This window comes from Mytilus trossulus, chromosome 2, assembly GCF_036588685.1.
Source record: "Mytilus trossulus isolate FHL-02 chromosome 2, PNRI_Mtr1.1.1.hap1, whole genome shotgun sequence".
In the NCBI taxonomy this organism is placed as follows: domain Eukaryota; kingdom Metazoa; phylum Mollusca; class Bivalvia; order Mytilida; family Mytilidae; genus Mytilus; species Mytilus trossulus.
In genome coordinates this window covers 11119943-11146907 of record NC_086374.1, presented here as the reverse complement: position 1 = coordinate 11146907, position 26965 = coordinate 11119943, and the positions used below count along the sequence as shown (strand labels likewise).

Below are 26965 nucleotides of genomic sequence, written 5' to 3'. Positions count from 1 at the left end.
ACAGATTAGTGAAATTGTTATGAAGCCATTCACTGTCAATCAAATTTCTCTTTGTTTATTTACTATAATCATAAACACCAAGGATTAAACACAATAAAAACACGAACACACGCCACTCATTAAAATATCTTTTGTCAATAAACATCATAAATCACAATAATATTTCCAATGTAAGTTAATTATCCTCATTTAGACATATCTAATTCAACTCATATAACAAATACTAATCATTTCTATATACGATTTTTTTTTACAAAAATATTCATTATAATCTCATAAATTCGTATATTTATTTTAATATATAAGTATTTTTTATTACAATCTTCTAATCGTACTGTAGTCCGAGTTTGTTCAATATATTTCTGCATATAAATAATGGTAGGCCGAGTTTGTTATAGTCCGAGTTAGTTATAGTCCGATTTTGTTATAGTCCGACTTTGTTTTAGTCCGAGTTATCCAGCAGCGGTCTCAGAACATATATATCCTATATACCTTAATATAACACAACATATAAAACATTTTGTTTTTAGACAAGTGCCTGTGAACATCCTGGTGTTATTTAAATTGAAAGGCAACAATCACTGTAATATTAAAGATTTCAAAACAATAAGTAAAACATCTATTTCGGGGCTTATAGATAAAATGCTGTGCTTTTTTTTGGCAATGTACAAATAACCTTTTCACTAAAAACTCTGGCGAAAGGCTCGTCTGACTTGCATGGTTAAAAGCCTGATATCTTTAACAACAACTTGTTCGATACCACTATTGTTAGACGTTCCATCCCCATGTTATCACTTACTTAGTAACTGCAATTCTTTGATGGTATTAAATATCATTGATCAGTGCATTTCCTAATTATTTACTATTTAAAGGATACGGAAGTAATTGAAATCTATAAAGTTTTTATCTACACTGAGGCAAAGATAAACTTGTTTTAATTTCTGTTTTTTTCAATGGCGTTCAACTTCGTATTTGATATGGCCTACCAAATTAATGCAGTAAATGTATCACTTTTAAATCATTTTACCTTTTTTACTCATTTTGGATAATATTTTATATCACAAGTCTTATGGGAATTTCATAGACAAAACTAGTATTTTATATCTCGTAGCTATTGCCCCTTTAAGTTTTTAAATGACGGTAGAGTTTGAATATCCATTTGGTATTTGTCGCCTATTTTTCTAGCAGTCAGCAGAAAATATCGAGAGTTTCCCAAAAATACGTGCAGAACTCTGTACTACAATGCAAATATATTAAGATAATTTGATACAGTAAGTTTTGACCCACTATATTCTAGTGCTTTACGCAATGATGTATCTTTTGAAAACATTTTTTCAGAAACAGTTATTTCTGATGAGTTACTTAGTAATTCTAAATTCAGAATACAAATATTCAATATAGTTAGTGATAACGAAATACATATGAGCGTTTCGCAATAAAGATTACCTTATTCAAATCGATATTGCTTACGCATGTTCTAAAAAAAAAATGGTAAGTTAACGTTACCCCAAAAAAAAAAAATGAGAAAAATAAAATTTGATTACATGAAGGTATAGATATTTAAAAAAAGATGTATTGCTTACTCAGCGATTACTATTGTAACTATACGAAGTAATGATTTGTCACATATTGTAAAACCTACGCTGTTTAAAACAAATGTTGCCATCTAGACAGATGTTTCTGTGTGTTGTCGTTGCATTTCTATCGTCAGCATATACCGTTTAATTTGTATAATACGATCTTACACATTTTTTGCTGCTTGAAATAAGTGGTCTTAGAAAGCGTACAGATCAAGGCATAATGATTGCACTGGTGATGATGCTAACGATAGGAATTCGTGCAGCCTATAGTGAAGTCATAACAGACGAAAATAACCGTAAGTAATTACCTTATTTTTCTGGAAATTCTGCATTCAGTGTTTCAATTTTTTAAATAAACGAATCAAGAGTCAATATTATTAGTTAATTAGCGCAGACTAGCACGGTTTCGTTTAGTAGACAATACCGTGGTCTCAGGTAAACATAAAATTTAAATCCTGGTATTTATAATGAGTTAATTAGCTAGCTATAAAACCAAGTTCAATCCACCATTTTGTACATTTGTACATAAGAAAATTACTGTACCAAGTCAGGAATATATCAGTTGTTATCCATTTGATGTGTTTGAGTTTTATATTTTGAAATTTGATTAGGGACTTTCGTTTTGAATATTTCTCGAAGTTCATTTTTTGTGATTTTATTTTCTAGTACTTATATTTCAGCAATCATGTATCCAATTATTTTCATTGATTTATAATTTCTTATTTTTTTTATATATATGTGTACTTCGTCTGCCGTCTTTGTGGACGTTGTGGACGTTGACTTCGCTTGTGAATGATGTGGTTACCACACATACTTGATTCAGTTATGTATTCTGATTTACATGAGTACCAATCGCCAAAAGAAAGCATAAAATATTTTTTTCAGCTTGTCATCTTATAAATGAGCCTGGGTGTACTACGGACGAATTTTGTGTTCTGATACACTCCGGAGATACTCCAGTTTGTGTATGCAATAACACTATTGAGAATCCGACCTGCAGTACCACTAACGGTAAGTAATTGATAGATAAAATATACATGAAACAAAACCAATCTGGAAATATAACAAGCATAGGAGCAGATTTTTTAAGTAAACATCTCAATTTTGCGTTACAACATCCCAAATTGTCATTCTATTTTGCAGGCTGGAATTTACAGCCTAATTCTTTATTTCCTCAACAATTACACTTTGAAATAATTTAATTATGTCAGTTTGAAGACCTATTGATGACCTTCTGTTGTAGTTTGTTCTATGGTCGGGATTTTGTCTCTTTGACACATTCCCCATTTCCATTCTCAATTTTATCAATATTAAAATTAAAAGTAGGTTCAAAACACCACGTCATTCGGAATGATAATCAATTGAAACATTATTTCTATGGTCCTTATTAATTGAATATAATATTACCAAAGTTTACAGGAATTGTGACATGTTTAGAGCTCACAGTATAATTTATCTGATTCAACATGCAAGTGGGGGTTTAAAATTAATGTTTTTCGTCATTTTGTCTTTGATTATCTTTTCTAATTAATCAAAAGGGCGGTTCTGTTTAATTGTCTCAGCTGACTTTAAGAAGTCTGCGATTTGAAATTAAAACTAATGTTTTTTTTTGGAAAAGAAACTTTTTCTTATAACCAAAACGTCCAAATTGCTAAAAAAATTGAAACGCACTTAACCATTCTAATCTCTGTTGTTCTTTCTTTGTTTCCCCTCAACCGAAGTATGATATCAACATAGGTGAAACGCATATCAGCATCATTATTTTCACCGTCTTAATCTCTGTTATTCTTTCTTCGTTCCCTCTCCACCGTAGTATGATATCAACATAGGTAAAACGCATATCAGCATCATTATCATCATCATCCTAATCTCTGTTGTTCAGGCTTTCTTCATTTCTTTTTTGTCGTATAGTTTAGCAATGTTTATGATGTTTATATAATATAATGCATGCTCATATATTCCATGTGTATTATTATATACATATTGTATCGTGGAGAAGACTTTATAAGTGACAGTATATTTCACTTGTGTCCTATCCTTTTTGCTTTGAACAAATAGAATATGTTAAAACTTATTCTTGTTAAATATGTATTTGAGAATCCGAAGATTATTCATTTGAGGTGAAGTAGTTCAACAATCGACTCCATCGAATTTAAGTCATATGTGTTAAATAGATGTAGGTGGACGTAAAAACAATTATAATCCGTATCATAGAATCTGTCAATGTAGATCCTTTCAATTCTAAGTTTTACTTATACGGAGATATGGTATGATTTTCAATGAGATAACCATAACCTAAATGTCTTAGATGTAAGCTTCTTAAAAAAATTCGATCGTTTTGACTTTCAATGCATATAAGGGGAAGATAAGTTCTTGAACCTCAACCAACACTATCATTTGACACTGAAGTAGAAAGACAGCATGAGAACAAACTGAAATTCACCTGAAAATGCTTGCGGAACTCAACAAACCATAAAAAGAACATCAACGACCCTATACTGTTGTCATGAATGTCTTATTACTTACAAGCTCTTTGAAGAAGAAAAAAACTATTCAAATATTTAAACTGTATAATTATATATCATTATAGATTGTACAGAGGGTGAAACATTTTGTAATCATGGACAATGTGTGAAAAAAGACACTGGGTTCATATTCTGTGTATGTAATGAAGGTTATTGTGGAGCAGATTGTAAAGGTAAATATGATAAACTGGAGCAGAGTGTACAGGTAGATATAATAAACTTGAGCAAAGTGTACAGGTGAATATACTAAACAAGAGCAGAGTAGACAGGAAAATATATTAAACTTGAGCAGAGTAGACAGATAAATATAATTAACATTAAGCAGAGTGTACAGGTAAATACAATAAACATGTACAGATTGTACAGGTGAATACAATAAACATGTACAGATTGTACCGGTGAATATAATTAACATGTACAGATGGTACAGGTGAATATAATAAACATAACCAGAGTGAACAGGTTAATATAATAAACTTGAGCAATTTACTGGTAAATATAATAAACATGAGCAGAGTGGACAGTTAAATATAATAAATATGAGCAAAGTGGACAGATCAATTAAATAAACTTGAGCAGAGTGTACAGGAAAGTATAATAAACATGAGCAGAAAGACATTTAAATATAATAAACATGATCAGAGTGTACAGGTAAATATAATAAACTTTAGCAGAGTAGAAAGGTTATTATAATGAAGGTGAGCAGAGTAGATAGGTAAATATACTAGATGTATAGTTCAATATAATAAACTTGAGCAAAGTGTGCAGGTGAATATAGTAAACAATAGTAGATTTGACAGGTGCATATAATAAACATTAGCAGAATGGATAAGTAAATATAATGAACATGAGCAGAGTGGACAGGTGAATGTAATAAACATGTACAGATGGTTCAGGAGAATACAATAAACATGATCAGAGTGCACAGGTGAATATAATAAACTGGAGCAGAGTGGATAGGTAAATATAATTAACTTGACTATAGTGTATAGGTAAATATAATTATCTTGAGTAGAGTTGACAGGTGAATATAATAAACTTAAGCAGAGTGGACAGGTATATATAATAAACTTGATCTGAGTTGACAGGTATATATAATAAACTTGAGCAAATTCGACAGGTGAATATAATAAACACGAGCATAGTGGAGTCCGTAGATAGGTGAACATAATAAACATGAGCGAAGAGTACACAGGTGAATATAATAAACTTGATCAGAGTAGACAGATAAATACAATTAACATGAGCAGAATGGACAGGTCAATATAATTAATTTGACTAAAGTTTACAGGTAAATATACTAAAAATGAGCAGATTAGACAGGTGAATATAATAAAAATAAGCAGAGTTGATAAGTAAATATAATAAACATGAGCAAATTGGACAGGTAATTATAATAAAATTGAGCAGAGTGGACAGGTAAATATAATAAACATGAGCAGAGTGGACAAGTAAATATAATAACATGAGCATTTTCCTTGGAGTTCGGCAATTTGGTTATTTATTTCTCGATGAAACCAAAACAATAGTAATACAGATAGTTAAAAATTACAGTTTTATATACACTCTTGTTAATAAAACTGTTATCTAAAAACTTACAATTGTATGTATATTTGCAGATGTTGTGCATGTAACTGAGAAACCCAAAGTTGCAACTGACGTCATTACAGACGAAAATAACCGTAAGTAATTACCTTATTTTACCGGAAATTCAACATTAAGTTTTTCATTTTTTTAAATAAACGAATCAAGAGTCAATATTTTTAGTTAATTAGCGCAGATTAGCACGGTTTCGTTTAGTAGACGAAAACCGTGGTCTAAGGTAAACATAAAATGTTAATCCTGGTACGAGTTTATTAGCTAGCTATAAAACCTGTTCAATCCACCATTTTGTGCATAAGAAAATTGCTGTACCAAGTCAGGAATATATCAGTTGTTATCCATCCGATGTGTTTGAGGTTTTTTTTTTTGACATTTGATTAGGGACTTTCGTTTTGAAAATTTCTCGCAGTTCATTTTTTGTGAGGTTATTTTCTAGTACTTATATTTGACTCCTTTCAGCAATCATGTATCCAATTACTTTCATTGATTTCTATTTTCGTCTTTTCTGATATATATGTATACTTCGTCTGCCGTCTTTGTGGACGCTTTGGACGTTGACTTCGCTTGTGAATGATGTGGTTACCACACATACTTCAATAAGATATGTATTCTGATTTACATGAGTACCAATCGCCAGAAGAAAGCATACCACCACAATGTTGTTCGTTTTTTTCCGTTTGAATCGTATAAATATTATAATTGTTTCAATGAATAATTTTTTCAGCTTGTCATCTTATAAATGAGCCTGGATGTACTACGGATGAATTTTGTGTTCTGATACACTCCGGAGATACTCCAGTTTGTGTATGCAATAACCTTATTGAGAATCCGAACTGCAGTACTACTAACGGTAAGTAATTGATAGACAAAATATACATGAAACAAAAGGCATCTGGAAATATAACACGCATAGGAGCAGATTTTTTCAGTAAAAATCTAAATTTTGCGTAACAACATTCCAAAAAGTCATTCTATTTTGCAGGATGAAACTGACGGCCAAATTCTTTATTTCCTCAACAATTACACTTTGAAATAATTTGATTATGTCAGTTTGAAATGTAGACTCATTGAAGACCTATTGATGAACTTCTGTTGTAGTTTGTTCTATGGTCGGGATTGTGTCTCTTTGACACATTCCCCATTTCCATTCTCAATTTTACCAATATCAAAATTCAAAGTAGGTTCATAACACCACAGTGGAAAATCTTATACAACTTAGATATATCGTAAGCAGTCAATATCTTCTCACTATTGTCGGTATTGTTTTATACATAAATCAAACAGTTTTTGTGATTCTACTTTTTTCTTTTATGAATTAATTAACTTTTGTAATTTCGGGGACTTTTATAGCTAACTATGCAATTAGTTATCAAAGGTACAAGAATTAAAGTTTAATAGGCCGGACGCGCGTTTCGTCTACATAAGACTCATCAGTGACGCTCAAATCAAAATATTTATAAAGCCAAACAAGTTCAAAGTTGTAGAGCATCAAAGTGTTGACTCCTGGGCTGGTGTTACCCTTGGGGACGAAACGTCTACCAGCAATGGCATCGACCCAGTGGTGTAAATATGTAAATATGGGTTTTGCTCAATGTCAAAGGCCGTACGATAATCTATAGTTGTTAACTGCTTCGTCACTTGGTCTCTGGTGTAGAGTAAACTTATTGACAATCATAGCTCATAGTCTTATTCTTTATATAAAAGGGTGTGTTTGTATACACTAGGCATATTTGCATAGCATAGATACACATAGTAAATGAGTCAAACCATATCATCATATTTGATATTTAACCTCTCGTTCTTGGCGCTCTGTTTGGATTTTATACATTCATTTACATGCGGAAATTTCTCGCTGCATTGGAGACCTGTTGGTGATCTTCTGATGTTGTCTGCTCTGTGGTTGGGTTGTTGTCTCTTTCAAATACATATTCCCCATTTCCATTCTCAATTTTACTTATACGGAGATATGGTATGATTTTCAATGAGATAACCATAACCTAAATGCCTTAAATGTAAGCATCTTAAAAAAATGATGGTTTTGACTTTCAATGCATAAAAAGTGACAGGGTAAGAAAAGTTCTTGAACCTCAGCCTACACGAACATTTGACACTGAAGTAGAAAGACAACATTAGAACAAACTGAAATTCACCTGAAAATGCTTATTCAACTAAACAAATCATAAAAAGACCATCAACGACCTATACTCTTGTCATGTATGTCTTATTAATTAACAGCTCTTTGAAGAAGAAAAAAACTATTCAAATATTTAAACTGTATAATTATATATCATTATAGATTGTACAGAGGGTGAAACATTTTGTAATCATGGACAATGTGTGAAAAAAGACACTGGGTTCATATTCTGTGTATGTAATGAAGGTTATTGTGGAAAAGATTGTAAAGGTAAATAAAATAAACTGGAGCAGAATAGACAGGTAAATATAATACTGGAGAAAAGTGTAAAGGTGAATAAAATAAACATGAGTTGAGTAGACAGCTAAATACCAAACTTGAGCAGAATTGACAGGTAAATATAATTAATGTTGAGCAGAGTGTACCGGTAAATATAATAAACTGGAGCAGAGTGTACAGGTAAATATAATTAAACATGAGCAGAGTGTACAGGTGAATATAATAAACTTGAGCAAAGTTGACAGATGAATATAATAAACATGAGCAGAGTGTACAGGTGAATATAATAAACTTGAGCAAAGTTGACAGATGAATATAATAAACATGAGCAGAGTGGACAGGTAAATATATATTTAGACAGGTGCATATAATAAACATGAGTATAGTGGAGTCCGTGTACAGGTGAATATAATAAACATGAGTAGAGTGCACAGGTGAATATAATAAACTTGATCAGAGTGGACAGGTATATATAATAAACTTTAGCAGATTCGACAAGTGAACATGATAAACATGAGCATAGTGGAGTCCGTGTACAGGTGAATATAATAAACATGAGTAGAGTGCACAGGTGAATATAATAACATTGATCAGAGTGGACAGGTACATATAATATACATGAGCAGAGTGGGCAGGTGAATATAATAACCAGTACAGATGGTACAGGTGAATATAATAAACTTGATCAGAGTGGACAGGTGAATATAATAAACTTGAACAGAGTGTATAGGTGAATATAATAAACTTGAACAGAGTGGACAGGTGAATATAATAACCAGTACAGATGGTACAGGTGAATATAATAAACTTAAACAGAATGGACAGGTGAATATAATAAACTTGAACAGAGTGGACAGGTGAATATAATAAACTTGAACAGAGTGTACAGGTGAATATAATAAACTTGAACAGAGTGGACAGGTGAATATAATAAACTTGAACATAGTGGACAGGTGAATACACTAAACTTGAACAGAGTGTACAGGTGAATATGATAAACTTGAACAGAGTGGACAGGTGTGAATATAATAAACTTGAACAAGGTGTTCAAGTAAATATACTTAACTTGAGCAAAATCAACAGATAAATACAATAAGCATGAGCAGAGTGGACAGGTAAATATGATTAACTTGACTAGAGGTTACAGGTAAACATACCAAAAATGAGCAGAGTTGACAGGTGAATATAATAAACATGAGAAAAATTGACAGACAAATATAATAAACATGAGCAAAGTGGACAGGTAAATACAATAAACATGAGCAAAGTGGTTAGGTAAATATAATTAACATGAGCAAAGTGTACAGGTAAATATAAGAAAATTTAGCACAGTGTACAAGGTGAATATAAAACAAACAGTATAGGCAGAGTCGAGACGACAGATGAATATGGTTTTTATAGACGTTCAATTTTTGAATTTGCCTTGGAGTTCATAATTTTGTTATTTTTTCCTCGATGAAACGAAAACAATAGTAATACATATAGTTAAAAATCACAGTGTCATATACACTGTTGTTAATAAAACTGTTATTTAAATGGGCTATCTAATAACTTACAATTATATGTGTATTTGCAGATGAGAAACCCGAAGTTGTAACTGAGGAACCCAGAGTTGTAACTGAAGAACACACAGTGAACGGTTCTGGCTCTTATCAACCCCCAGAAAATACTAAATGGGATGCCAATAATGAAATATGGAAGCCTGTCTACTATGATGCTCATGACTTTAATCCGCACGATCCTTTTGTCAATGCCACCTTTCTCGAGTGAGTAGACTGACCATCCGTACTATTCAATTTTTAATGCCACCTTTATCGAGTAAATAGACTGACCATCAGTACACTCCAATTGTCAATGCCACCTTATCGAGTAAGTAGACTGAGTATCAATATACTCCAATTTTCAATGCCACCTTTATCGAGTGTGTAGCCTGACCATCAATACGATCTATTTGTCAATGCCACTTTATCGAGTCAGAAGCGGCTATCTGTAGGATCTATTTTTCAATGCCATCTTTATCGAGTAATAACTAATGAAATATAAATTCAACCATAAAATAACAAAACGAAAGAAGTCAATACTATCTTGTTTTTTTTTACAATTCAAATTGTCACTCAGGTAGTAATTGTATTGCTGTTTATGTAAAATATTTTGTAGTAATTTTGATGGGACAACCATTCCACGAACTTGCGATGAGGGTCTACCATGTGTCGATTCCCCTTATCGAACAATTGATGGTACATGTAATAATCTTGACAATCCTAGCTGGGGTGCAGCCGACACTGTACAGTTACGATTTCTTGATCCTATGTTTAAAACGGGTATGTGATTTCATTGTGTATCAAATTGTAAATTTGAAGTCTATGTTGCAATGGTTTTATCAGAAAAAAAATTACTACATGAAAACGTTTTATCCTTTGATAGCTTCGATAGGTCAACTATAATTGAAACGCGTGCCTTTCGTACAATATTTCTACCCTGGTATCTATGAACACTTTATTCCACAAATAAAAAAAATACTATGGATTAAAACTAATGTTTACACGCAGTTAAATCATTGATGACATGCAGTCGATAGTCAATTTAGGCTTTGTCTTGGTACATTGTTCTTTCTGGTGCTAGATATATAGACGTAATTGTATCCTGAATAGTTAAAAACTGACCATGTGTTGAAAAAAATCATAAGAAATATCAAAATTTAATGATGGTATTAATACCCGTTTGTTTTTAACATTTAAGCTGCAATGAATCGTAACTGGAAACGCTATACGGGTATAAATCACTGGATGAGAGCGGAGGTTTAGTTACGTGGATCTCAACATGCAAGACACCCACATTGATAAATTACCCGCGTATTTGTCTATATCAAAGTATGTTCTAAACCGAGAAAAGGGAAATGTCAAAAATTATGTTCCAATCCAAGAGAGAGTAAATGTTAGGAATAATTTTGTATATTTCGTATTATTCCACCGGAAAAAAACAAATCGTCGGAGTGTGATAAGTAAATTGGTAATCAATTTCAATTTCACAATTATTATAAGTAAAAACAGTAATATAACAAAGTGATAGAAGAGATATCCAGCTGTGTGTGGTAAGATATGCGTCATTCTCAGTAGGTACTAAAAACGTTAACATGAAAAGGATGAGAATTAGTACTCACATATATTCAAAAAAGGAATTCGAAAACTCATTTGATCCAAAGAAGGGACATTGGCACTGAAATACCAGAAGAAAGACAGACGAAACAGGCTACACTAGAAATTCTTTTTAACAAATTGCTATGAACCCATGTCTTTAAGTCCTGAGACGTTTTTACTAATACAGGATTAAGGAATATACACCGTCTGAATTAAAACACAATCGTCGTCTGATACATATTTGTCATGTGTGTTACAGTAGTAACAAAGTTGGTTTGATTAAAGAGTAAAATTTCTATATTTTTTTCTTTGTTTTTTTTTCTAATTTCTTATATAATACTTGTATTTTAGGAACTAGCACGAGCGACAATATTCCACGATCAGATAACCTGAAAAGTGCCCGTGAGATCAGCAACGAAGTATTTGATGCCATTCATAATCAACATTGGTCTGAAAAGCACACTGCATCTCTTCTGTGGCTTGGACAATTTTTATCCCACGACCTAGGACTCACCAAACAACCTAAAGGTACATTTTCTATATCAAACTTCTCTCTTGGACAGTTTTTAGTACTCATCAAAAAGTATAAAGGTAAATCTGTATTAATTCTGAGGCTTGGACAGTTTTTAGCCCATGACCTAAGACCCACCTGTCAAACAACATGAATGCAAATGAAGATACATTAACACTAGGCTATATTAAAAAATATCTTCTGATATAAAAAGATTTTTTTTTATCAAGTTGACCAGTATTTGTCAGATTTCTTTATTAGTATTTGTGAGACTAAGTCAGTAATTGCAGGTTTTCTATCTCAGTATTTGTGAGTTTTCTTTTCAGTGTTGATAAGTTTTCAATTTCAGTATTGGTGAGTTTTCTATTTCTGTATTTATTCATTTTCTATTCAGTGTTTTTGAGGTTTCTGTTTCAGTCAATTTTTTGTTTAAGTTTTCTGTTTCAGTCAGTTGTTTGTTTCAGTTTTCTGTTTCAGTCAGTTTTTTGTTTCAGTTTTCTGTTTTAGTCAGTTTTGTATTTCAGTATTTGTCAATTTTTTCCTTCAGTTTTTGTCAGTTTTCTTCTTCTGTATTTGTCAGTTTTTTGTTTAAGTATTTGTGAGTTTTGTATTTCAGAATTTATCCGTTTTGTATTTTTTTTTAATTTGTCTGTCTTTTTTAGCCTTTGTAAATTTTCTTTTGCATTATTTTTCAGTTAACTATTTCAGTATTCATATGTTTTCTATTCTGGTTATGGTATATTATTGATCTTATACCGGAGTCTTCAACGCATATGTGCTGTGTAATTATCATCCAGAAAGAAAGAAAACATACTTTCATATTAGTACTAGGAGACTAAATTTAGTTTCATTGTAATTTGAGCTTTTGCTTCGTGTTGAATGTCTCAATCAAACTTTTTGTTAAAGGACAAACACTAATAGAGCTTTTCTTGAGTTTTTTCGTCAACATTAATATATCATATTCCTAGGGTTCTATCCAGCTAATTCATTCAATTCTTTTAAGTCATAAGAAACCTCAAATTAAAAAAAAATATGCATATGTTTTTTATATCTAAATGGATAGTTTTTATTATACAACTTATGTACATATACTTTTTTCTGAGGAAAATTCTTTAATTTGTCCACATTTAGAAGAAGTTTACTTATTTTTAGTTGCTTGCTTCCATGAAGCAATTCGCCGACATATTTACAAACACTCGTTTCATATGACTTTATAATCATATGAAACGAGTGAGTGGTGAAAAATAATGTTTTTCCAATTCTTGAACCAATGCATGTAATCATCATAAACTAAGTCCTCTGTGCACGATTTTATCATTTTTTTCCCAAAAATATCATATAATCGTCATTTTTTTTTCTCTCTGTTTGTTATGATTTAACAAATATGGTCGCTCATTAAATGCCGTGTTTTGAAGCCGCGTTTTACCGATTGTCACCTTATAGTAAACAAATCACAAAAAGCATGGGTATTGAGCACGTGTTTAACATGTTTAATCAGATATTTGTTTATTTCAATGACAGACCCATGCGTATTGTGGTCACCGGATTTGTACGAGGAGGGTTACGCTCGGGTCACTATGCATACGGAAAATATGTCGGCGAATTGCTTCCTGGAAGCAAGCAATTAAAAAGAAGTAAACTTCTCCTAAATGTGGACAAATTAAAGAATTTTCCGCAGAAAAAAGTATATGTAAACAAGTTGTATAATGAAAACTATCCATTTAGTTATAAAAAACATATGCATATTTTTTTTTAATTTGAGGTTTCTTATGACTAAACATGTTTATAATGAATGAAATTGATGGTACACAATGACAAAATACATCGTTCAATTGTTTTTGCTTGAATATATAGAACGACAATTAAATATAAATATAGAAAGATTTAGTATGAGTGCCAATGGGAAAACTCTCCATCCAAATAACAATTTATAAAAGTAAACCATTATGGGTCAAGGTACGGCCTTCAAACGGAGCCTTGGCTCACACCGAACAACAAACTATAAGGGGATCAGAATTTCTAGTGTAAAACCAATCAACCGGGACAACCAACGGTCTTATCTATATAAAAAAATTAACATAGGTATAGCTTAAACGGGAGAAATACAAAGTTATTTATGTATATTTGTATTTTAGAACCAAAAGATTGCTGTAATGTAACTAATCATGGCGAGTAAGTATTTTTTTCGTATTTACTTAATATTTGGTTACTTTGGTTCACAAATATTTCAAACACTATTCATTTTAACCCATTACGCTGCAGTACATTAAATATCAAACTCCGTCACTGTAAGAAAGACTTAACGAATACAATTAAATTCCTATTCGTCTGCTGTATACCCCAAGCGACGAATTGCGGGGCGGATATATGTTGCAATTGTTCTACCGTTGTCAAATTTGAAATATTATATCAACTTGGATCGGTAAGGGCATTTTTTGTTTTTTATTTAGGGAATGCTATACATGCAGTTGTAACATCTCAACTGTCACCACATTTGAATGTTTAGAGTTGAGCCAGTTCACAACGCAAAAATCTCTTTTTTTATTTTGGCATATCTTTGTAGTCTTTGCGAAATTTTAAAATTGTAACAGCGTCTGTGATGTTCGCTTACATTGTATAATGTATAACTTTTCAAGATTTTTATAGTGTCTCAATTTGAATATATTGACATGATTGACATCATGCTATTACCGAAGAAGGATATCTGTTATCCGAAATATCTGATATTTGTTCATTTTATAGCTATTTTATGGTTATGTAACTTTTTTTGTTGTTCCCTTTTTGACTTGTTATACATTATATTTTGTAGTGTACTGAATCATATTACTAGTACATGATCCATCGCCCTGTAAGATTAATCGATTTATTTAGTCATTTGATAAATATATATAGATTCTTACATTGATACCAGTGGATTATCGGATTTATCCAATCGAGATAGTTAAATTATCAATTTTAAAGTCCGAGCCGTCTCGGCGAGGACTTTAAAATTGATAATTTAACTATCGAGATTGGATAAATCCGATAATTCACGAGTAACTATGTAAGAATCTGTTTCTCTAATGATTAAAAAGACATTTTCTTTTTTGTTAACCGAACATCCCCTTCGAGTGCCTTTCACATTGCACGAAGTTGTCAATTTCATTAACACCTGTTATCATATTTTGATTCATTCAGTTAGCTAAAAAGGTCATGACCCTTAAAATCATCCAATGATCTTTTGAGATCACCAGCAACCACACGTTGATTAAATTTTTGTTATACAATGGGTTCAGAAAGGGATAAATTTCCATAGAATTAGAGAAATATATATATACAACTCGTCTAAACATCAACCCAACAATGTTAGATCTGTAAATTTGCTTTCGCAAATTTTTGGTTCTTCCCTCGCCGGGATTCGAACCCATGCTACTGTGATATCGTGACACTAAATCGCCTGCACTGCAGCCGTCCCGCTAGACCACACGACCACCTGGGCTATATATAAATACTGGGCCGCTCTCAAATGACAGATTTTCACAAAACTTATATTATAAGTATAAAATTATCAGCAATGTCTCGGACAAATGAAAAAATAATGCCATCCTACTATTTTTAAATACAAATGCCCCTTGGAAATATTATTTATTTTTTAAAATTGCTTTGATAGCGCTCTCTTGTGTATACTTTTTTAAAGATTTTTATGAAACTTATATCATATGTTTATATCAGCAAGACAAATTTAAAAATCAGTGCTGATTAAATATGCTTAAAAGAGTAACCAAATATCTCTTTTATGGAATATTGCATTTTATGTCTCTTACGTGTACAATTCTTGCCAGTTCATATAAGCACAATATTTGGGGCAACTTTGAAAATCAGTGCCGATCAATTATTTTTAAAAGATTTATGTCCAATAGAAAAATTAATCATATGGGAAATTGCATTGTAATTGCTCTCAAGCCTTCATTAAAAGAAGAGTGTTTTATTTGCCATTGCATTTGGACTGATAAAATATGTTCGATTTTTCGTTCGAAATTCGGTTATCCTAGCTTGAATTTTCCTGATGGTACATGTTATTATTATTTCCGTGTTTTTACAGTGAACGATGTTTGACAATTGCTGTACCGGATTGGGACCAGTATTACACAGTGAAGTGTAAACATTTTACACGTTCAATTGTTGGTACTAAAGGATGCCTACCAAATAGTACTAACCCTCTAGGTGAGTTTATCGGACCACAGATGAATTATCACGTTGTGAGTGGTTAAACGCCGTCAGCAACAGCCTTTCAACGGCTGATGTAATGAAAGGGAGTTCGGTAACCCCATGGAAATGATAGAAGAAAGGAAAATAATACCTTAAAAACATTTTATAGAAAAAAAATGTAGGATATGTTTAAACTGCAGAATACATTAAGGTTGATTTTTTTTTTTTTTTTTTTTTTTTAAATTTGACGTTTTTTATGTTGTTTCCTTGCCGTTTTCGGATATAAGATCGGTTACTATGTATTTTTTGTCGATCTTTCATTATCTGTTTGAAAGTTCTACATGTTTACTTTTTTTCAAATTGCCGGACAAGACCCTAACTTGTATTGCCATCCAGTTTTGAATATTTATGATCCTAAATCCCGTCTGGACTTAAATTTGGCGTTGGAGAGGGTCCAATTTCACTCATATGGCTCATGAGGTCTTTCCCCATAGAGAGTGGTGATTGCATTGTAGATATAGAGAACATTGTCTATCTTACAGTTGAAAATTATCTTTGAACTAGTTTTTTATGATTATGAGCACCTTTAGATCGTAATACAACTTAATGTTGATGTTAAACTATAATTTTCCATTGTAGATAACTATAAAGAAATCAACAATTTTCAAACAGCCTATATTGATCTCTCTCTTACCTATGGTAATTCTGACGAGGAAGCGATGGAATTGAGAAACCTAACAGGAGGTAACAAACGTGTTGATAAACCGAATGATGAATATCGCGAAACTAAATCAAGAAAGCTAACTACGGACACTGTTAAAACAAAAAATGAATGAGACAATCCTGATAGAGGCAACACACAACTGACAATCTACAACAGACAAAAATCAGACAATATAACAAAGAGACAATTCAAAACAGATGAAAGTTCAGAACAACCTTATGTTTGTGTCATTTTGGTCTTTTGTGGATAGTTGTCTCATTGGCAATCATACCACATATTTTTTTTTTATATTATGGCTTGTGTACATGTTATCAATTCGAGGCAGAAACATTCGTTATCATATTTTAATCATTTCCCAAAGCTTTAATGTATTTTGTTTCAATTTCAAATTTTTGGAACCCCTATGGCCCCTTGCATGTGTATCGATCGTGCATTAGTAGATCACAGTGAAAACGTAGTGTTTACACAGGTTCATAGGTGTAATTTATAACAACCTCGAATAAGATATACCGAGAATCTCACTGATACTTTCAAAACTTGCTATATTTGTAGGAAGACTAAATGTTAAAATAAGTGAACAAGGACAACATCTTTTACCAGAAAGAAATGATACAATAGAATGTCCCATGAAAAAGAAAAACGGAAGCGGATATTGTCAAAAAACAGGTATAAAAAGAACTTATCTCACTTTTAATATTTACTACCGTTTTCATTTCAACTAAAATATGTATAAGAGAGTCAGAAGATACCAGTGGTAAAGTCAAACTCATAAATCTAAAGTTAAATTATCTGTACAATACGGATAAATGAAACATAAATATATTCATTTATGATTTGCTCTTGATAATATCTTTTAATCATAAACCTTGTCCATATTTCATAAAATTCCATGATGGTTTGACAAAGGTATTGGTGTCTTAAAACAAATTTATCACAGACGGAACCTAAATGTTGATGAAAGCTTTGTCCATCTTTCGCGACAAAATTGTCACCAGGGCCGGAAAAAAAAAGAGACTAAAAAGGTTTAGAAAAAACATGATCAACGTTATTTTCTTTTAAAAAATTTCAACTTTTGTTAAACTAAAGTTGAATTTAACATAAACGAAAAACTCTTACGATACACAATATTTTTTCAATGGTTCATTTATAGAAATTTGCATTTGAGCTGGCTTTGTGTACACACAAATATATAGCAAGTACCAACCAACGGATAAAGATGAATGGTATCCTATATAATGAACAAGTGTGTTTTATATAGGAGCACCGAGATCACCCCTAGTTTTTGGTGGGGTTCTTGTTGCTTATTCTTTAGTTTTCTTTATTGTGTCATGTGTACTATTGTTTGTCTGTTTGTCTTGACGGCACAAGTTCTTCAAGGGAATAATTGGATTTTATAAATGAATGGTGATATATTCAGTTCGAGAATGCCACATTAAACCAACGCGATGGGTTGTGCAAAATATATCAACTGTGATAAAAGCTTTGAAATATTTATTTCCACAAAAAACATATTTGCATTGTACATAAATGTTGCCGTAAAATTGTCTACCTACGGACACTTTAAAGAGCGTTACCGTTCTATACATTCTCTAAAAACCGAACATCCCACCCGGCTGAACCGATTGTCCGAGGGGCCTTAATGTCTGATAGGCCTAGACCACTACATGTATATACTCATTGTTGTCAATATACTAGTATGTACTTTTCTTATCCACGAAATAAACGAAATTAAATCCCCTACGAAAATTTCTGCTTTTACAGTAATATAGAGTTTTATGCGACTGTCAAAAAGAGAGGTTACTAGCTATCTATGAAACCAGATTTTTTTATATCAGCAATATGAAAGTTGTTTTCCATTAGTTTCAGATGTTTGAACTTTTAATTTAGTCGATGCAGTTTATTTTTGCACATCTGTCCTACAACTTTAAATTGATTAATTTCTCAGGTGGAAAATAATACACCTTATCGCTATTTGTCCGTCATTACTGGATATCACACAGGTTCCCGTAATCTGATGCCACAATGGAAAAGTGATTGTTTTATGCGTCAAAAGTTCAAGCGGCCGGGTCATCCGGGATAAGCGATAAGGTGTATATAAGGGCACATGCTTCAAATTTCCATTGTGATGCAAAGTAAAATAGTTATAATTATTTGCAGGTGACCCCAGGGTTGACAATATTAACTTTATTGGAGCAACTCATTTGTTAATGGTAAGAGCGCACAATTGGATTGCAGACAATTTAACTGAAATCAATCCTCATTGGAACGATGAGAAACTCTATCAAGAGGCTAGAAAAATTCTCATAGCATTGTTTCAAAACATTGTTTATAAAGAGTATCTGCCAGAAGTATTAGGTCCTTACCTTTCCAAAAACAACAAGCTATGTGTAAATGATACTGGATATCAAGATGATTATAACACCACAGTCAATGGTCAGATCAGAAACGAATTTCTGGGAGCTGCATTTCGATGGGGTCACTCTATTCTGCCTGCTCATCAAGCGTATTTGCTGGATGACCATTGTCTTATGGACTGGTATACTGTTATAGATACGTTTAAATGTTCTGAGATGTTGTATGCTAATGGTGGACTGAATTTAACTGCGTATGTTAGGTGGATGTCTTGGGACAAATCTATGAAGAACGATAGGTAAGTCGTCCTGACAAATCTATGAAGAACGATATGTAAGTCGTCCTGACAAATCTATGAAGAACGATAGGTAAGTCGTCCTGACAAATCTATGAAGAACGATAGGTAAGTCGTCCTGACAAATCTATGAAGAACGATAGGTAAGTCGTCCTGACAAATCTATGAAGAACGATAGGTAAGTCGTTCTGACAAATCAAATATGTCAATAATGCAAAACAATATCAAAATGTATTATATTTCTGTTTTATTCCAACATCGTTGTTAATATTGGTGGTGACATTTTATGTGACTGTCTTAAAAGCTAGCGATAAAGCCTGTTTGAATCCCCCATTTTCTACCCTAGAAAATGCATGTACCAAGTCATGAATATGACAGTTTTTTTCCATTGGATTTTATGTTTGATCTTGCCATTTAATAAGGAACTGTGCTTTTTGATTTCTTCATGGGTTTGGGGTTTTATTCTATTTTTTTTTTAACAAATACCGAAAACCTAGGATAATTAAAAATAAATAGAACTGCATCGTAGTTAACCAAACCAAACGATCGACAATATCAACCAACGGAAAGAAGAGAAGAAGAATGGTGGGTTTAACTTTTAACTGAGACAAAAAGCTTTTACTAGTTATACAGACATCAACTATAAAGATTTATATAAAAGATGTAATTGCAGAAAATCACAGCTGTTTCATATAATCCATAATTGATTGGTTGATTTGAACTATGTACTCATACAATCCAGGTTTAGTCCACAATTTTCTACATGAGGAAATGCATGTACTTAGTCGGGAACATGACGGTTGTTATCCATTCGTTTAATTGGTTTCAGCTTTGAGTTTTTTCATTTAATAAGGGACTTTCCGTTTTGAATTTTACTCGGTGTTCAGTACTTTTTATTCACATGTACAGCTTAATGTGTTTGTTGTCTTATAGGTGTCTTGTTGTCTTATAGGTGTCTTGTTGTCTTATAGGTGTCTTGTTGTTTTATAGGTGTCTTGTTGTCTTATAGGTGTCTTGTTGTCTTATAGGTGTCTTGTTGTCTTATAGGTGTCTTGTTGTCTTATAGGTGTCTTGTTGTCTTATAGGTGTCTTGTTGTCTTATAGGTGTCTTGTTGTTTTATAGGTGTCTTGTTGTCTTATAGGTGTCTTGTTGTCTTATAGGTGTCTTGTTGTCTTATAGGTGTCTTGTTGTCTTATAGGTGTCTTGTTGTCTTATAGGTGTCTTGTTGTCTTATAGGTGTCTTGTTGTTTTATAGGTGTCTTGTTGTCTTATAGGTGTCTTGTTGTCTTATAGGTGTCTTGTTGTCTTATAGGTGTCTTGTTGTTTTATAGGTGTCTTGTAATTTTTTTATTTTTAGGTTGCTGACTCATTGACGTGTTTGTACTTCACAAGTGTGAATTTACAAACATCTTGATAATCTGTTTTTATTATTTTTTAAATTCTTTTAATTTAGAATATTCCGTTTTCATTTGTACAAAACGGAAATGTTGTTGATATTATTAAATATTGAACAGTTGGCTTTAATTGAATTATCCCAAGAAATGAAAGAATGATAAAAAAAAATTCCTTTGCTGAAAAGAAGGAACAACTTACACTTTGAAATCCTCGTCAAGTATTTGGGACGAGGTTTAACACTACAACGTATTAACAGCAACAGTGAACGATTTCGATCTGCATTTGACGGTGAATAATATCATACCGAGTGAAGAATATTATTCAATAACAATCTCAACTTCAATGGCAAATTCAGCAATGCTAAAACTTATTCTTGACTTCCGTTCCATTCTATTTTTATAGTAATCCGTCTAAATTGAAGTTTCCCCTTTAAAACTAGCATACTTTATCATCCTGAAATCGTATTATTATAAGACAATTCATTGGTTAAAACTTTGAAAAAGTCGTCGGGTGTATAACGATTAGTAATGTTGTGAATGTTTTAGTATTTTCATTGATAGATTTATGGAAGACGAATACCGTAATTATCTGTTTGGAGGTGAAGATCTGGCTGCCCGTAACATACAAAGAGGACGAGACCATGGTATATCTACTTACAATCATTTCCGAACCTTTTGTGGCTTGAAACCGGTGTCCTTTGATGATTTTATACTGGAGGACCACGACTGGGAATCGTCAAATGCACTCAGAAATCTGTACAGGTTATTACAGTAGAATAATGTTTAAAACTCAGGTTGTAACTCATTGAAATTACTTAGACGTTTGTTTTTTTATAAAGAAAATTTAATGACGAATTAATTCATCACGAAAGAGATATCTTATAATATTTTAATTGACCTTTAATTCGAACTTTTCTGTAACAAAACAAATTATTCAATTATTTCTTGGTTTGTTTGTATGTAGGATTGCCCATTTACCATATATATTATGCAGTATGTTTTATTGCAGCCGTTGTGTGCATTTTTGAAAGAAAGTTATAAATTAAATAATACATTTGACATATTTATTAAATTATACCAGTAAATTAAATAATATGAACACAATTTGTTTATCTTCTAATGAATGGGTCCCAACAGCCGGTTTGTTCTATGAGGGCCCCCCTCTTCTATTGTGCAATCTGTTGTCAGTTATAAAGGTCTTGTAAAATATTTCCACGGACACACATGCCATCAAAACTAATATATACAACTCATAAGAAGGTTCAATTAAGTTTTCTATGCCAATAATAGTCAAGACTTTCAAATGAGTATGACTTCGTGTAGCAGATTTACTAGCTTCAGACGAAATTTCATTACATGACCCTCTACATTTGTACCTTTAGTTTTGTTGTCCTGTTTTCCCCTAATATTAAGATATAGCTGCTACATGACACATATTTCCCTATTGATGACAAACGCGTCTTTCATGGACACTAAACTTTTAGAAACCTTAAAATGCCATTTAAAACATTCTCTAGCACATCTTCAAAGAATGTGGCCAATTTCTCCTCAATTATTTTCAAACGTTTTCAACTTTCAAATAATTGATGATATTACCGCCAAATGTGGGTTCGTGAAGGTTTTAACAATACTATACTTATTTCAGAGCAAGCCGTTAAATTGTTAAGTGCGATTGAATTTACAAAAACCACAACTTTATAGAAAGGACATAACCATATTCAACTTAATTTTGGAAGTAAATTTAAATATTGTCTTTGTGATGCTATATTAATGCATTGTGTTTAGTCATGTCCGTCAATGCAAATTTGACATCATAGATATAGGAAGATATGTTTTATTGAATATGCATTATAAATCAACGTATGTGTAAAATTGTGAACAGGTATTTTAAGAGTATAATACAGACATCGAATTTCAGTAGGATTTGGCAACAATCAGATTTCGACCCTTTAGAAAAACAAGTACAGGAATAATGGACCCTACACCTTTATTTTTTCGAAATTATATAAATTACTCATGTGTGTATTGAAATTTTTTCTATGCGTCAATAAGCATGATACCTAGGTTCTTCTATGAAATAGTATACTTGACTGTTTTCAGTAATGCCGACGACATCGACCTTTATGTAGGGGCTATGACAGAAGAGTCAGCCGGAGGAAGTATCCTTGGACCTACATTTACCTGCTTATCCATCAAACAATTCTCGCTGATAAGAGCTAGTGATCGATATTGGTACGAACGACCAGGCATGTTTACACTGGGTAAGACTTGATAATTAGTGATAGATATTGGTTCAAAGACCATATTTGTTTACACTAGGTAAGACTTTAAAATAAGGGATCGATATTGGTATGAAAGACCAAACATGTTTACACTAGGCAACACTTTATAATTAGTGTAAGATATTGGAATGAAAGACCAAACATGTTTACACTAGGCAAGACTTTATAATTAGTGTAAGATATTGGAATGAAAGACCAAACATGTTTACACTAGGTAAGACTTTATAATTAGTGTAAGATATTGGTAGGAAAGACCAAACATGTTTACACTAGGTAAGACTTTATAATTAGTGTAAGATATTGGTATGAAAGACCAAACATGTTTACACTAGGCAAGACTTTATAATTAGTGTAAGATATTGGTAGGAAAGACCAAACATGTTTACACTAGGTAAGACTTTATAATTAGTGTAAGATATTGGTAGGAAAGACCAAACATGTTTACACTAGGTAAGACTTTATAATTAGTGTAAGATATTGGTAGGAAAGACCAAACATGTTTACACTAGGTAAGACTTTATAATTAGTATAAGATATTGGTACGAAAGACAAAACATGTTTACACTAGGTAATACTTTATAATTAGTGTAAGATATTGGTAGGAAAGACCAAACATGTTTACTCTAGGTAAGACTTTATAATTAGTGTAAGATATTGGTAGGAAAGACCAAACATGTTTACACTAGGCAAGACTTTATAATTGGTGTAAGATATTGGAATGAAAGACCAAACATGTTTACACTAGGTAAGACTTTATAATTAGTGTAAGATATTGGTAGGAAAGACCAAACATGTTTACACTAGGTAAGACTTTATAATTAGTAAAAGATATTGGTAGGAAAGACCGAAACATGTTTACTCTAGGTAAGACTTTATAATTAGTGTAAGATATTGGTAGGAAAGACCAAACATGTTTACACTAGGTAAGACTTTATAATTAGTATAAGATATTGGTACGAAAGACCAATTATGTTTATAATAGTTAAGATTTCGTAATAAGTGTAAGATATTGGTATGAAAGAACATACATGTTAACACTAGGTAAGACTTTATAATAAGTGATCAATATTTGTATGAAAGACCAATTATGTTTACACTGGGTAAGAGTTTCTATTTAGTGACAATATTGTTATGAAAGACCAAACATTTTTACTCGGGGTAGAAAGTAAAATTACAAAAATACTGAACTCCGAAGAAAATTCAAAACGGAAAGTCCTTAATCAATACTGACAAGATCAAATGATATAAACATCTAACGAATGGACAACAACTGCCATATATCTGACTTGGTACAGGCATTTTCAAATGAAGAAAATGAGTAAGAACTTTAAATGAGTGATCGATATTGGTATGAAAAATCAACAATGTTTACACTGGGTAAAGATTTCAAATTAGCGACAGATTTTGGTATGAAATACAAATCGAGTGTACACTGGGTAAGAAATCAAATGAGTGATCGGTATTGGTATGAAAGACCAAACATGTTTACACTGGGTAAGAATTTCAAATGAGTGACAAATTTTGGTATGATATACAAATCGTGTGTACACTGGGTAAAAATTTCAAATGAGTGATCGATATTGGTATGAAAGACCAAACATGTTTACACTAGGTAAGAATTTCAAATTAGTGACAGGTTTTGGTATGATATACAAATCGTGTGTACACTTGGTTAGAAGTTCAAATGAGTGATCGATATTGGTATGAAAGAACAAACATGTTTACACTGGGTAAGAATTTCAAATTAGTGACAGGTTTTGGTATGATATACAAATCGTGTGTACACTTGGTTAGAAGTTCAAATGAGTGATCGATATTGGTATGAAAGAACAAACATGTTTACACTGGGTAAGAATTTCAAATTAGTGACAGGTTTTGGTATGATATACAAATCGTGTGTACACTTGGTTAGAAGTTCAAATGAGTGATCGATATTGGTATGAAAGAACAAACATGTTTACACTGGGTAAGAATTTCAAATTAGTGACAGGTTTTGGTATGATACACAAATCGTGCGTACACTTGGTTAGAAGTTCAAATTAGTGATCGATATTGGTATGAAAGACCAAACATGTTAACACTGGATCAGTAAACTCATCATAGATACCAGGACTAAAATTTGTTTATACGCCAGACGCGCGTTTCGTCTACAAAAGACTCATCAGTGACGCTCGAATCCAAAAAAGTTAAAAAGGCCAAAAAAGTACGAAGTGGAAGAGCTTTGAGAACCAACATTCCTAAAAATGTTGCCAAAGAAGGTCTTGGTAACAAATGAAAGATTCACGCATTTTGAGGCTGTATGTTTTTAGTTTTGACAAAACAAAACCACACTAGTGTAGCATTTATGTAAAAATCCATCAAGATACATTATTTCTTTTCATGTCAGCATGACATTTATATACATGTATGCGTTTACATACTTTTCCTTTACTTTCGAAATTTCATATGATTTCTTTGGGTTAAATTCTTTTCGGCGGCACATACTGTTACTTAAAAGATACCAGAGGGACAGTCAAACTCATAGATCGAAAATAAACTGACAACACCATGGCTAAAAATTAAAAAGACAAGCAGACAAATAAAAGTATACAAGACAAAACATAGACAACTAAAGACTAAGCAACACGATCCCCACCATAAACTGGGGGTGTTCTCATGTGCTTGAGAAGGGTAAGCAGATCCTGCTCTATATGTGGCACATGTCGTGTTGGTCATGTTAATACAAACCCGGTAAATAATGTGTGTTTATTTTGCAGATCAACTGAACTCTATTAAACAGGTGAAATTAGCAAAGTTGACGTGCCAAGTTTTTGACATACCAACAATTCAAGAGCATGTGTTTGTGCTTGTTAATTATAATAAGTAAGTATAACAGAAACCTGTTAAGATATAAGATCACACACGTGTTAAACCTGCCGACGATTCAAAAGGATGTGTTTGTGCTTGTTAATTATAGATAGAAAGTATAGCAGGAGCCTAAATGTCATATAATTAGACCCCCGCATTAGATAAGACAAACATCAGGCACTCAGCATATAAACAGAATTTTAATCAGCGGTTAAAATTTAATTACACAGTTAAACTGTGATTGTCTCTTCTTTATCTTCGTTAACCTTCAAGGATCGACATTTCTGGGAAACTAAATATTTTGATGTGTACATTTTTGTTATGGAATCCCTGGTAGATCTTAGATAACCAGTAAATGCATTATCTATTTACAAAATGTAACTTTGATTCCGGATATCATCACAACACTTCGTAGCTAAGTTATATCCTGAATAAAATCATTTGTTTATGAGGTCGTAATTAAAAATATAAATAATGTTAATTAAAATGTTTCAATCTCAATGATATCACTTATTGCTTATTTTTTTTGTAGTGCCAATCCTTTGTGTAACTGTTCGTCCTTGACTGGCCTGGATTTCAGTTTGTGGCAGGAATAAGTTTAACGAAACGTATATTTGCAATGTATTCCGGTGTAGTTCTGATGAAATAAAGAACCAGAGACTTGGAACTGTTTTTTTTTTTAAATATGATTGAGTTACTTTAAGATATTTACTGGATCTATTCTAAATATCCGGGTGTAAGATACCTAGCTGATAGTTTTGTACGCCAAACGCGCAATTCGTTTACAAAAAAAAACAACCCTATGACGCTTTGTTTAAAACGTTAATAAAAATCTTTGTTTGTACGAACTATTATTTTTTAAACAGTTTATTTATAAATATGATCATATTAAAAGTGAATCATGTCAACACTGATTACTGACTACAAGTATGGTGATCCCATACAGAAGGACACCTCCAGAAGCAGTGTAATCGACGCAGTGGTAGTAACTGGACACAAGGCTTTTGTACGCAAGGCATCCTTTCGTCTAAAGTAGACTAATAAGTGACGCTACAGTAACAAAAAATAAATGTTGAAGAGCATACTAAAATGGCTTTCTCCATTTTAAAAAAAG

General features: G+C 32.2%; 1 protein-coding gene across 2 annotated transcripts; it reads left to right on the top strand.

Annotated features, from left to right (window-relative positions):
- Positions 1 to 1717: 1717 nt before the first annotated feature.
- On the top strand, positions 1718 to 26637 carry LOC134706471 (peroxidase-like). 2 transcript variants are annotated; one of them, XM_063565440.1, is made up of 18 exons: positions 1718 to 1876; positions 2466 to 2591; positions 4171 to 4278; positions 5725 to 5787; positions 6432 to 6557; positions 8004 to 8111; positions 9697 to 9886; positions 10278 to 10441; positions 11609 to 11785; positions 13904 to 13940; positions 15850 to 15971; positions 16596 to 16700; positions 17233 to 17346; positions 18838 to 19330; positions 21284 to 21484; positions 22823 to 22983; positions 25761 to 25866; positions 26384 to 26637. In XM_063565440.1, the coding sequence occupies exons 1-18, from the start codon at positions 1801 to 1803 to the stop codon at positions 26445 to 26447; spliced, it is 2541 nt and encodes an 846-aa protein (XP_063421510.1). In that variant the 5' UTR covers positions 1718 to 1800; the 3' UTR covers positions 26448 to 26637. The 2 variants fall into 2 exon arrangements, with proteins under 2 accessions (XP_063421510.1, XP_063421511.1); XM_063565441.1 differs by lacking the exons at positions 4171 to 4278; positions 5725 to 5787; positions 6432 to 6557.
- The last annotated feature ends 328 nt before the right edge of the window (positions 26638 to 26965 follow it).